At 32.8% G+C, this 14,775-nt stretch overlaps 1 protein-coding gene across 1 annotated transcript in view; it reads left to right on the top strand.

The window, feature by feature from the left end:
- The window catches only part of LOC106460993 (ecdysone-induced protein 74EF-like), a 39,929-nt gene extending 34,666 nt beyond the window's left edge, over positions 1-5,263 (top strand). The window contains exons 6-8 of the mRNA XM_013920759.2: positions 789-851; positions 1,687-1,879; positions 2,522-5,263. Of these exons, the coding sequence (XP_013776213.1) occupies positions 789-851; positions 1,687-1,879; positions 2,522-2,630 (365 nt within the window). The 3' untranslated portion in view covers positions 2,631-5,263. The remainder of the gene's footprint in view (positions 1-788; positions 852-1,686; positions 1,880-2,521) is intronic.
- The last annotated feature ends 9,512 nt before the right edge of the window (positions 5,264-14,775 follow it).

The following is a 14,775-nucleotide window of genomic DNA, read 5'->3' as shown; positions in this document are numbered from 1 at the left end:
CATTATTTCCTCAAACTAAAAATCCATATTTTGACTTCAAATTTAATTCTAGGTAACAGAATGAAACCAAAATAGGGGTTTGTAGTTTAAGTAAATGTCTACATTATCTTCAGCCTTGTTTGCTTACTGTTTTTTTAAGATATCTATTTGCAGATTTTTAAATTCCCAATTTTTTATTTATCTTGTTAATATTATGTTTGACTATCCAATCACAGTAAATATTTTATCAAACAAACACGTATGAACACCAGGTAAATACATCATTTTATTGGTAGTTTATTATTTGAGATGTTTAGTTTTCTCTCTCTTTCTGGGTGTAGTCTAGGATTGTTTCCGACATTGCTTGTTGTTGCATATACGTAATTATATTACATTTTTAAACACTTTGATTACATTTATTCATACACACTACATCACAGATTTGACATTAAAACATACTTATTGACTTTAAAAAAAATCTACAATCATTCACTTTAGTATATAAACATTTGGGATGTTTTATTCGATAATGTGGTTTCATGTTGAGGTTGAATTTATTAATATAAGCACTAAAGAATAATTGATAGGTATAGAGTGCGTTTTAAAACAGCTGACTTATAAAATCAAACAATTTGGTTATGATGAAACCAAAGGCTAATTAGTCAAATTATGCGTATAAATTTCAACACTTTTTTATGCATGGAAAATAGATACTCATCTTTGGATAAATATATTTACCAAACTTAAAAGGTTTGATGCTAGCAAATATTGTGAAATTTTCAACCTCTTCCTTTTTGTTATTTTATCAGCAAGGAGATTGAAGAATCCAGATACTAATTCAACATTGTATACTAAGAGGAAAAGTCGACAAGGTAAATTCAAAACTGTTTTTCTGTTGATTACTATCACTACGTGCAACTTTGTATAGTTCTCTAATTAATAATAACAACATTATATTGACTGATAGAAGGGCTCATTTATTCCGCATCACCATTACTAAAATGAAACTGAGTGGCATTGGTTTCTGTTCTGTTACTTTCTACCAGAACAGTCGTTATTCGTGAAAACTAATGACATAAATGGGGCCTAGATAACTACAACGTCTGTCGTATTCCAACCGTCCTGATGAGCTCTGGTATTGGGCGAAAGGCGTCGTCGATGTTGGATATGGCAGATGTAGTGTGTTTGAAATATTGTGACATGTTTTTCTTTACTTTCATTCACAAGTTCTTAGAAATACTTGCTTGAACGATATTTACGTATTATTATTATTACTTGTGTGTGTGTGTGTATTTTTAAACTTTCAAGTGTTAATGGTCGGAATATAATCATCTATATGAAATAAATTAGTAGATGGTACCATAAAATAAAAAATAAAACATTTGACCTACTATATGGATTGTATAAACTTCAAGAATTAATGATTCTGGCGCTGACATAATATCATATAAAATAACAAAACAAAAGTAACAACAGGAGATGTCCCCTGGAGGGTCAGTGGTAAGTTTACGGACTTTTGGAGATTTGTTGTTTCGCCATCTATTGACTATTTTAATATATAAATTTTAAAATTTCCAAGAGGACATTTTCATTTCTAAATAACATTTTCCGTAATAATCTTAGTTTGAAGGTTAAAGCAAGCTTCATTTGTGTTTAGCTATCAGCTTTCTTGAGAACATCATAATTTCTTGATCCATATTTTTCCAGGTTCTACAACATATCTGTGGGAGTTTCTGTTAAAGTTACTTCAGGATAACAAGTATTGTCCACGTTACATCAAATGGACAAACCGAGAAAAAGGAATTTTCAAACTCGTAGACTCCAAAGCAGTTTCAAGGCTCTGGGGACTTCATAAAAACAAACCAGACATGAATTACGAAACTATGGGTCGTGCTCTGAGGTATGTACCACTTGAATGACATGACTTTTGAACATAAGGCTAATGAGTGCTTTCTGGAAGAGTTTGTGTCCATATTCGTCGCTGTTTTTCTTTTTATCATTCTGAATAAAAGATAGTATTTGATAAATAAAACTCCATTTCACACTCATTAAATCATGGTTATCTCATTACAGTAACCATAATAAAGACATTTAATTTGTCTTTAGAAGGGTACATTAGTGTAATTTTTGTGAAATAAGGATCAACATAAAGATGTTTTGTAGAAGATAAAGGATAATTATTCTACCTACAGGGGAAGTTTTGAGTGTTATACTTTTATTCTTTTCTTTTACGAAATAATACCAGTAATATTTGTGCTTTTCGATTCCGTGGACTCAATTAGTACTGCTATTTGTTTTTGATATACCATATCACAGTAGACTTGTTTTAAATGTGTAGTCTGGGTAATGTTTTTCTTGAAGTATAGTAGTGATACAATCGTGGTTATTAGAATTTCTAACCCTGAACAAAAAGTTTGCAGTAAACAGAAAACTTCAGTTGATATTAAACAGTTTTTCCTTTTCCGTCTGTAGTTATGCCAATGGTATTGAATATTTTATTGAGAAAGTGAAAAAAAAAATGATTTGTTGTTATTTCTTAAAGATACTACTATCAGCGAGGAATTTTGGCCAAAGTTGATGGTCAGAGATTGGTGTACCAATTTGTCGACGTTCCGAGAGATATAGTGGAGATCGATTGTTCAGGAACATAACACTGCTATGATGACCAGTGAATGATTAGTCAGCTTCAGTGAAACCTTCCTGGAAATGATTTTGTCTGTGATGTGATTTTAGTCGTTTATTATCTTGGGCTTTAAGCTCATTGGTACGGAGGGTTGAATTTTGTTACACTTGTTTTGTTCGTGGGAAGTGTAATGTGACTTCATAGTCCAAAGAAAGGCCCATGAGGTTTCTACTTGAATGAAGAGGATATATATATATATATATATGTGTATATTTTTATATCAGGGATTATTTTTATTAATCTAAAATATCAAATCAACCTTATTTATTTTGGTCATGACAGCCTCTTGTAGTGTTTAGTTTTGAATGTGGTAGCAAGAAATTCAATAGAAATTGTCTTCAAACATTTTATAAATATTATGTATTTATATGCGCAGAAACGTTGTCATAAAAATTTATCGGCAATGTGGAGTAGTCGTAACACAGAGGTATTGGGAAAATATTCGTCTAATTTCTAAAGAAAGCATCAATCGAGTGAAACTTTCAAATAGGATGATGTAAATTGGCATTCTGATGTCATCAGTTGATAAAAGTGCAGCCATCTTGTGAGTGTTAGGATAACCACTGTACAAAACAAAGCATATTTGTAATACAGACAAATTATTTGGTTATGATGTTGCTATCTGGCGACTAGTACCCGACTAGTACAATAATCTCTAAAAAAAGAATAAAGTATATCTATGTTTATGAAAATAATTACATGAAACTTTGGTGTTCTTAAGATTAGAAAAAAATCAAAATAAGTTTATACGTAGAAGTTCTTTGTGGGTTTAACTTGTAGTTTATTTTAACTTGATTCATACATGGATGTAGTATTAAGATGAAGGTGGAAGGGCAGTGATATTTAAGGTATCTTAAAATCTGACAATGCTACATACTTAATGTAATATTAAATTTACGACTGAGAAATATCAGTCTAAGCGTTTCACTTTCGTATCTATAGATATTTCTTACATGAACAAACTTTTGACTTTTCTGAGGGGAAACAAAAATAATCCAAAAGAAATTTAATGTGTAAATTCTACTAAGAGAATTATAATTTACCAATATATATATATATAAAAGTGTTCCTTTGTATATAAATACGTTTTGTAAGATTTTGTTCAATGCTTTTATTTTATAGATTCTAAGATTATGTTAGTGTCACTAAATTTTTAAAAAATTGCCTGGTCTTTCATTCTTCATTTGTGATTAAAGTGTGTAATATTATTATTATTGCAAAATTTGGGAAAGAAAGAAAACGAAGTGTAAAGTTTCACAACAAACAACTAAAGCCACCTATAAACAAAGTGGTAGATTTATATATACATATATTTATGGGAAAATTAAGTAGGCTTAGGCAAATTTCTGGATAATAGCAACATTTTTCTCGGTGAAAACACAACTTGACTTTTGACAGCAGTCAATAATGCTGAAATGTCGGTGATTTCATGCGTTATTTGTTATAATGCTGAATATATATCCAAATATGGGATAAAATAATACTGAATTTATAGAAAATAAAAGATAAAGTAGTATGAGTAAAATTACGGTTATAAACATATGTTGGTCATGAGGAGAAGTGTTTTGACTTTCTGAACTAGGCGTAAAAAGTATATTGTTAAGCTTTTCGATTTTAACTTTTTTGTTGTTGTAAAATGTAAATGTCTGGACGCTATCTTAAGTCAAAATTGTCTCAAAGCATTAAAAAATATAAATATCTGGGTGGATTTAAAACTAGTGGTTTGTGTTTTTTTTTCAAATTCTGTAAATTAAACAAAAAATATATACTAGATATTACTAATTTTAATTCCAGGTTGTAACTTTTTCATTGCCACATTTAAAAACGACTCTACCAGTGCCAGGTTTATTGTTAGACGATAACAAAAACGACAAATGTTTTGATATTTTATTACATATGACATTTGAAAGTGGTAAACTTTTGTAAGTTTTAAGGGGAATACTCTTTCTTCGCGAATTCGGTATAAAATTCCAAACTCGTACTTTTGAAGGCTTAAAAACGATTGTGTAGTGTGTTCCTATATGTGCTCAAGGCAGTGAAAAAGTTAATGTAAAAATGCGTAGGGTACTATTAAGAAGTAAATGCGAGATTTAAACCAGCTATCTTTGTACTTTTGTTAACAGAGGTCGTGATGTTTAGCTTAGTCAGTGACATCATAAAAACATTTTATTCTAAATCGTATTGATAGTTTTTTCGAATATTAATTGTGAGGAACTCTAATTGGTTAACCACCTAAACGTATTAGTTTGTGTGTACATAAACTGCAGTGTTTGTTTTTGTAAATAATATTTACTTGTGTTATCGTATTATTATGTTTCATGATATTTTAAGTCGTTGGTTTTAATACAGGAAGTGGTTTAAAAAAATGTAATAACTGGAATACAGTTTTAAAGAGCTCGATGTCAAACAATGTCTGCCATTCAGTGGTTTGAATCGTTACTATATACCCTTAAAGTTCTGGTTTATTCTTGTCTTTTACTCAATTTTTCATCTGTTTTTTAATTATAAGTTATGTTTAACAGATACCAAAAATTAAAATAACTTGTACTGCTTATTGAATGATTTGTAAATATTAATGAATGAAATAAAATGCATATGTTAGCTCTTCTTACAAGAGTGTATACATTACTTTACGAACAAACTCTTAAGTTCAGCCACCGGTCACAAGTGTACCTTTTAGACACCTGTATCTTAACACAAAATGAACATATCAAGTTTTATTATCGACCACTAAAAGCTAAGATTTGGGGCTCGATTCCCCGTGGTGGACACAGCAGAAAGCTCAATGTGGCTTTTGCTCTAACATAAACAATTCCTTGATCCAACTGATCACTTCACAGAGCATTTTGTTACTCTTCGACAAGCTAAAATAATTCATATTTATAGTTTTATATTGTATAATTTAAAATAAAGCTTAACTTTCATGGATTTACAAGCTTTCAGTTCTTTAGCTGGAACATTCAAATGGTAAACTGTATGTAACGATTACTCTTCGGTGTTAGTCTTAAGCTTGGTACAAACTGTGGTGAATTTCATTGCAATAATATTGTTCGTGGAATATTAACTTAAGCTCTTGGATATTTAGAAGCTAAAGCTCGATTCCATGTACTTTAGCATAAATTAACCATCGACAAACGCAGGTTATTATGTAATTTACAAATTTCTGTCTACATTTTCGTAAATAAAGTAATCATTTTTTTAAACATTTTTTCCTCGATGTTATCCCAAAATTCTAAACTTCTTATATTAAGCCTTACCTAATCAAAATAAGAAAACCATAACTTTCGAAGCTTGTTAAAGTTGTAAATTTTTTAGATTTTGGCCACTGCGAGGTTTTAACAATGTCGAACTTTTATTCTTGAAATACTGATAAAAATAACATAGAAAGGACACGCATTACCTGCTTATAACATGTATTAATAAGTATATATACACCATGAGCAACTTTATTAACTTTATAAGCACAGAGACTTACCGCTGAGCCACTTGCAGTAGTATATAATATAGCTTAGTGAGTACATTACCTGCATATAACAGAATAACTGAAACTATGGTAACAACGAAGGTACCCACCTCATGAAATTATACATTCTGATCGTTAAAAGTACTGTAGGAGCATAAGAAAAGTATACTTAATCGGCAATACTGACCGCCAGGGTGATTTTTAGTTTCGCTTTAAGAACATAATTTACTTTGATCGGAAGTTAATAAATATTAAGTAGATACACAAACATACATATGTATCACCTATATATAACTTAATTTAGCAAGCATATAACATAACTTACAAACTATGTATATATATATATCACCTCTATATAACATAACTTTGTAGGTACACACATTAACTGTATATAATTTAGCTTAGTAGGTATATTCACCACTTGTATAAAACAAAGCTCAGTAAGTGTATAACAGATACGTGGAACACTACAACAGAATGGAAGACTTTAAAGATAGCAAGTCGTATTAACAAATTTCACCATACCCAAATCATAAAATTATGCTTGTCCAGATGTGTTTTTTAAAATACCAATAAAAGATACCTAATAAATTCTCCTGTAAAAATATAGAAATAAATTAGTTGTTTCTTTGTTTAAAGTTATGCATGAAGCTATACAATAGGCTATCTGTGCTTTGCCCACCACGGGTATCGAAACCTGGTTTCTAGTCTAGTAACTCCGCAGATATACCGCTGTGCCACTGGGGAGCGGAAATTTAAATGAAAGCGTTTTCTTTAATTTGGAAATTTTCTTAGCAAAAAGCAAAAATTCCGTCTTTTATAATAAACAAACATGAAACGAAGAGTGTGAGATTACCCTTAGTATTGAGTGGATTCAGTGTAATATTTCCGCCAGAAACACAGTTGGGCATCGTATTTACAAAATCTGAAATCTACTTCTGTGAGATTGCACCCCATTCCTGGCGAAGAACTTGGATGAGGGTCTTCCTAGAAGTTCTTGCTTGAGACGCTTTCACAAGAAACGGTAAATAAGGGTTCATATCCGGCGATTTACCGACCTGGCCACAGGAAATTGGTAATGTTCCTACCTTCAAATCATAGTTTTGTGATTCGATTTGAAGAGTAGGAGCCCCATCTTGCATGAAAACTGCATTGTAGAAGGCCTTGGTCGAAAATTGTGATATTACGAGCAGCAGTAACCATCCCTTTGCATATCACCTGATCGTTCAGCAGCCCAAGTGGCGTATCACCCCATAACACAAATACCGCCGTACTTTGTTGCAACTTGCAGATGGTTAAAAAGTTACCAAACCCAATATGAGTTCATCGGAAAAAAATTAGTGTCCCAAAAGACAGGAAGGGTGAGATAGTATTTTTTGATGACTACAACTGTCGAAGTACGATATTGTCTAAACTGAGAAATGACATCTGTCAAGATACTATACCGTTGTATCCCCTGCCATTAAGATACCTTATGATGATATTGGAGCACACTTACACCTGTCCTACAACAGTAGCGGTTTGGACGTCGGGTCATTCTCCACACTTTTCTTCACAGCACAAATGAGTATTTTCGGACGTAACTAAAAACTGCATTGTTACCCTTGTCACTGTGGACAGCATTATTGTAAGTGACCTGGATGACATCTCACTGACTTTAGCTAGTGGTATGTGTGTTTATATTATGAGGACTTTAACAAAATAGATTTGTTTCTATAAGCGCAAGCTACCAATAAATAAATAAACAAACAAATAAATAAAATAAATGCCGAGATAAAACATATTTTACGAAACTGTAAAAATAATCAAGATTTAACAGAGAAATTAGTAGACTATTTTTAGTGTATAAGTAATACATACAAATTGTTCAACAACTCTATGGCTCCACAACTAGATTTTCTGTTATAAGTAATCGTTTCCTAATCACTACTGAAAAATATTTTTCAAAACACCACAACGAAAGAGATTATGTTCAAAAATCAACATTTCAAATAAAACTTTCTTCAAGATAAATGACTACTCAATTTCTGACACAAACGTCTAATTGTACTAGTCAAAATTCAAAAAAAAAAACTGTAAATAATTATATATTTCTATTCTTAGAAAATTAATAAGAACTACAAGTAAAAATATATTCAAATATACAACCTACCTACGTAAATTACTGAATACTAGCGAAGGGACAGTAGAGGCACATTTTAATCAAAAGTTCTTGATAATTGATAATGTACAAAGGGAGTAACTTCTTCCAAGACAGAAGAAGTGGATAAGTGAAATATATTTCGGTGTCACGTGTGAATGACATCACGAGTCATTTATTTTCTCAAAACAACTTGTTTCTAGTTAAATCTGGCATCTGGTAAATCTGGCAGTTAAAAAGTAGCTATGTAGGCGGCAGGTGTTGCTGACTGATTTAAATTTCTTTGGTCAGTAGTTCTAAATGCTATACTAGAACTATGGTGTTTCTGACCTAACCGTTTGACTCTGCTATCTTTAAAGGTGCCGTTCAAGTTGAAAAGTACAAATAAATCAAATTCAGCTGGTATCTTGGCAACATTATTATATTATGTAAATAAAGCCGTTAACGTTTTTAAATACATGTGCACGATAAATATTGAGTTATTCGTCCTTCTTGTCGCAGAAATAATGGAAATTTAATTAAATAAAAATAACTTCAATGATAAAAAACAAAAGAAAAATTATATAAATTAACCCAAATGTATTAACAAACAAACCAAAAGCTATAATAAGAAACAATAACAAGCAAAAAAGCAGCAGAAGTAAAAAAAAGTATTTGGGTCGTAGTATATGAGGGATGATTAATTATTTTATCTTCTTTTGAAGGTAAATAATTTATTATTATATTCCTACAGATAAAAATAACTTGTTACGGATTTGTGAGATTTAATGTTTCATTTGATGATATTGGAAATAAGTCTCTATGTTCTGTCGTTCTTATTCTTTTTTGTAATTAGCATTCAGAAGTATTAATAATTTCTTTCTAGACATGAGTTCGTTTAACTTTACAAAAAAAGCTTGTATATAGAGGGATAATCGCACTTTATATGAACGATCTGTATATGTTAATACAGTGTTACATTATTTAGATACAAAAAGTGACATATTTAACACCTTCACCTGTTTTTCTGTATAATTCTTGACCTTTCAACAGTACAGTATTGAAAAATGTGACACATTCATGAAGGATATTCATACAGCGAGATTTTGAAATGATGTAGAACTAAAGGATCAATATTTCGAAGAAGGGAGTTATTAATCTTATCCAGGAAAGCAAATACTATTAACGAGCTCTAAAAACATACACCAATCCAATTCGAAACAACACTACAAAGAGAAGACTATGGTTACGAAAGAGACTTTATACCAAACCCACTATGATGAAACTAGTATAATTAACAAGTTAATAAACAAGGTTTTGAAGCTGATGGAAGCTTATAAGCCAAAAGTGCACAAGCTTTAAACCCCACCCCAAAATTAAAGGCTGTTTTCATGAGAAGATGGCCAAAAAAATTGAAACACGGCAATCGACTTTAACTACATACCTGTCAAGTTTCCCAGTGAAACTTTAAGGAATTTCTGTATCTTTGGTCTTCTTAAACGTGGATTTATACCCAATGCCTACATTCAGTGGAGGATCTGTGTAAAATTTGTTAAAATGTGTGGTCTAAAATTGACCTCGTTGTCCTTTGCAAAAGCTTGTTATAGTAAGAATTACGATGCTGGACAGTGTATAATCGTAGCCATCAGACTGGATGAAGTAGTTGCAAGGTTAGCATAGAACATGGAACATCGTTATTATGAAGTGTGATTAACCTCATTATTTGGTAAAGGAACATTTGTTAGGTATTTCATAAAGGCTTTTGACATTTCAAAGCTGTTTGAGGCATGCGACAGCTTCTAAATTTTTCATACGTGCGTAAACAGTTCACAATTATATCATAATAATAACTGTTTATTTCATCTTGAGAGAGTTTTTTATATTTTTATAAATTATCAAGCTTTTCCTAATTAGGCTAATCTTAGTATTTTTGATATGATAAATCAGTGCCAATGATGTTATACGCTACCTTTTTTATTGTTATTTGTAATATCATTATCACGCTATGGTTTGATCAATTCTTGAAAGTATATGATACCGTTTTTTAAAGTATTCCTAAGATTCTGATGCCTTTAAAGCGGGAATATTTCCAAAATCAAGAATACACGTAAAAGCTCATAAATTATTATTTTTGGTATTAACTTTACCATGGAAGAATGTTTGAACGAGACCTTTCTTTGTAAGTGTTACATTTCATTTGAGAAAAATTCAAGTAAAATATTGTATTTGTACACATTCGGCAGGATTTGGGACATAAATATGTTATTGAGATAAAAGCTGAACTTTACATATGATTCTAGCTAGTGCCATCTATTGGCAATATCAAGTTACAATCGATATGCAAGTTGTGTAAATTTATTCTGACGTCTTCATGCCACCCACTAGCTCAGCTGTAAGTTTGAGAGTTTATAACCCTAAAACTCGGGTTTCGATATCTGTGGGGCAGGGAAAAGATAGCCCATTGTGTAGCTTTGGGCTTAACAATAAACAAGCAAAGGAAAATGAAAGTAAATATTTCTTTTTCGAAAATTTAAGAAAATTAAGTTATTTACACTACTTCTTATTATGATTTTTAAACCTAGCCAAGACTTACATCAGGTGTTCAATTTTAATAGATTTAATGTTAATTGAAGTTTCGAAATGGATGTCTTAGTAAGTAAAAACGGTGTTATTTACTGATTATATTTATTGAGAAAAATAACACTGGGAACCTTGGTTTAACACTACATTTGTCAACCGATTTACACTGGAGATGAGTAAAAGCAGTGTAAAGCGAATCCATGTAAAGTGAACCCAGTTTTACATGTTAAAAGGGGTTAGTTTTCACACAAATGCACTCACAAAACTCAAACACACTGCAAGAAGCCAAATACCTATACAACATAAAATATATATACACGAGTGTCTACCAATACAGGCTGGTAGTTAGGCACACTAAAACATGATGGTGTAGGGTAAGGGTGGAGAATTAGTTGGTCTGGGAAGAGGGTGCTGAAGGGTCAACAGATAGACTGCACCACTAGGTTATCACTATCAGTTCCAGTGAACATCAGTGAGCTATAAAGTCAATGGCATGGTTAGCAGGAGTCATGGAGCGAGTCAGTGTGCTATCAGGGGTGGTGGTGAAGGTGCTGAGGACAAGTGTTATTGGGATAAAGACTTTTAAAAATTGAGTTAAAATTGACTGTTTTGATGTATGCTGTTTCTTCCTGTAAGTCATCTTGTCGGTAGTCAAGACAGATGTTAAACTCCTTCCAAACTGTAAACTCCACTCCAGGTTTGGGACCACTTTCTGGACCAGTTGATCAGCAAGCATTGAGAAGTGAGCCACCTTCTTCATGGTTAGCTGGAGTGGTTCCATAATGACATCTTGCTTCTCTTCCCATTGTTCCTCCCTCTGTATCAAATTCACCCAATCTTGATGTTCACCTCTTGTAAATCCTTGAATTTGTCCTTACCAACACTTTAACCATGCCTGATGATTTTGGACTCTTCTGAGAACGAGTTCATGAATCTTGTGAAGTTGTGGATGCGCTCCTTCCACAGAGCCTTTCAAACACCATTAATTGTGGTGTTCTTCACTTCGTCCCAGCTATTCTTAATGTTGTTAATTATATATAGGATGCTATAATTACTCCAGAAATCACAAACTGATGGCTTGCTCGGGTCCAACAGTCATATCCAGTAAGTGGGAGAATGTCTACCTCAGGTAGTATATCTTAAAAGTTGCTATGGTGCCCTGATCCATGGGATAGATTTAGGTAATGTGATAAGCAGCAGAAACATCACTCTAACAGTAGAGTGCAGGTTAGTCAGGTGCATAAGGTGTCCTAGGGCACTATCAATGAGAAATAAGACCTTGAAAGCAATGTTGGACTCACGGCAATATTGCTCCATCTCGATGCAGAAGCAGTTGAAAAACCATTCTTAAAAAAGTTTCCCATTTATCCAAGCCTTCCTATTTGATCTTCAATGAAATGGTATGGTGTCCTGACTAAGAACTTTTAAGGCTCGAGGATTCTGGTAGTGGTACACTAATAAGTGGTACACTATGTTTAGTCACCCTCAGTATTTCTACATAGCAGGAATGTTAGTTTATTTTTCGCTGCCTTGAAGAGTAGAGCAGTCTTCCCTTTCTTTGAAATGTATGTTCTGCTCGGTATGTGCTTGCAAAATAAGCCAGTTTCGTCTGCATTAAAAACTCACTGTGGCTTGTTTCCTCAGCCACCACAATAACCTTAAACTCGATCGGGATAATAAAAGTGACAACGTCGTCAGCATTGGCAGTTTCTCCTATAAAACTGATATTATGTAGATTCTGGCACCTCCTGAATTTGTCAAACCAGCCTTCACTTGCTAAGAAAGGCTTGGTAGTTGAAGACCCCCTCCCCATCTTCTTGTTGTAGGCATTCGTACAGCTTCAGTGCTTTGCACAGATGATACTAGAGTTTATCGCTATCATCTTCTGATTCTTTTCTTCTACCCAGTTCCCCAACTTCTTTTCCAGCTTCTCTAACAATGGGTTTCTTAATTTTGACGTTATCTTTGCAGCTAGTGAAGTTGACTGAATCACATAACTTTTCATTTCTTCTACCTTCCTTTTCATTGTGCATGTGCTTGACTCATTTACGTTAAATGCACGACCAAGTGACGTAGCTGACTCTCCACATTCAAGTCGTCAAATTATCCCGAACTTGATTTCTAGCATAAACATCTTCTTTGTTTTCTACTTGGGAACAACCTGGGGTAGAGGAGCACTTGCAGGACGTTTGAAGGATGCTATGATGCAATAAAGTAACCCAGAATGTGCGTAAACACAACACTTTTTCACCGCCTAAGCAAGCGAGTGAAAGCACACTTTTCAATGACAACACCATGATGTACCGCGATACCCATAATCTCACAGCTGTATGTATAATGAAAATTATTTAAAAAAAATAATGAAGTGAGATATTCATTTGCATCACCTATTTACTGTTTTATTAAGCGTACCTTAAGAGTATTTTTGTTTTTGTTCTTTCCTATAGTTCTTTGCTATACATTGTTAACCTTTTATTTTTTATTGGTAATTGAACTTATAAACTTTTTTATATCTCCCAAGAATTTTTTTTTCAGCTAAACCCTTGTATCTGCGAACTGCAATCCGTGCTTTCCGAAGTTTTGGTATTAAAAAAAAACTGTGCAAGTGTAAATCGGTGTAAAAAGAACCCATGTACTGTTAGAGACAGGTGTAATGGGGATTGACGGATCTAAAGTACGTACTTGTTTGCATTATATGGTATTATCAACCAAGAAAATATAATAATCAGGAAATATCGTCTCAAGTAATGTCTAAGTACTTAAATATAACATATAAGTACATCAGATGTTTTGAGGATTATAATACCCAGGATCTGCTTGGATATGTTGACGGTACACTCATAATATGGCCACACAAAACCGACGATAATTCAGAATTCATAAGCCAACTGAACAGATAATGTCAAGTGATACAATTCAGATTTGAATAGAAGAAAAAGATAAAAAAATTCCATGCTTAGGCATTATGGACACCAAGACACATAACTCATTTACCACAAATACTGTTAATTGAACCACCCCAAAAATGTAAAAACAGGCAACAGGTGTTATAAATTGCCTAGTTTCCAAAATGAACAAGATTTGCAATACAGTAGATGTTAAGATGAAGAAAGAAAAAATACATCACTTCAGACCTTCTTGACAATGGATACTCTAACCACTTGATAAAAGAGAAAATAAAGAAGATAGTCATAGTAATTAAGAATGAACTAGAAGAAAATTATACACAAACGGCCATATTCTCCTATGTCGGGAGTTTCTCTGAAACCATACAGAGAACATGTAAACAGAATAAAGTCAGACAATTATTCAGCAGCCACAGCACATTATAATCATTGTTAATACTGACAAAACCACCCTAAAAACCCAAGAAAGAGTAAAAACACCATTTATAATATCCCTTGTAAATGTGGGTTCGCAGTAAGAGAAATGAAAAACAAAAACAAATATTAGAATTCAGGGTCACAATAGACCCAAAACTCTGTAGTTCCGATCTACCTACAATAGTCCATCATGCCAGAGAAAAATACCACACAATAAAATTAAATGATGTAAAATAATTGGATTTGAGCCACACACAAGAAAACGAGAGATAAAAAAGCGTTCTACCTGATAAAAACTCAGACAACCTAGCATAGAATAGAACCCAACAAAACCTGGGTATCCCTCTTAATGGCATTTAAATAGTTAGTTGATTCAAGCCCTAATAGGTAGATCAAGAACGAACACAGAACATACCAGCCTTTTCTATCAATAATGCCCTGTATGGAACCTCAGCTGCTACCACTACAAACATACTGTTAGCTCAGCCCAAGATCTTAGTGTGGTATCCCACAATTCTTAGATTATCTAGGTCAATGATCATTCTTATTACTTATACTGAAGGAAGAAACATTCCAACTCTTACTAATTTGTTTCTGCACTGCACCTCGAAATAAATACAACCTCACT

Source organism: Limulus polyphemus, unplaced genomic scaffold, assembly GCF_000517525.1.
Source record: "Limulus polyphemus unplaced genomic scaffold, Limulus_polyphemus-2.1.2 Scaffold875, whole genome shotgun sequence".
Classification (NCBI taxonomy): Eukaryota; Metazoa; Arthropoda; class Merostomata; order Xiphosura; family Limulidae; genus Limulus; species Limulus polyphemus.
The sequence above is the reverse complement of the archived record's forward strand: the minus strand, read 5'-3'. Positions and strand labels throughout refer to the sequence as shown.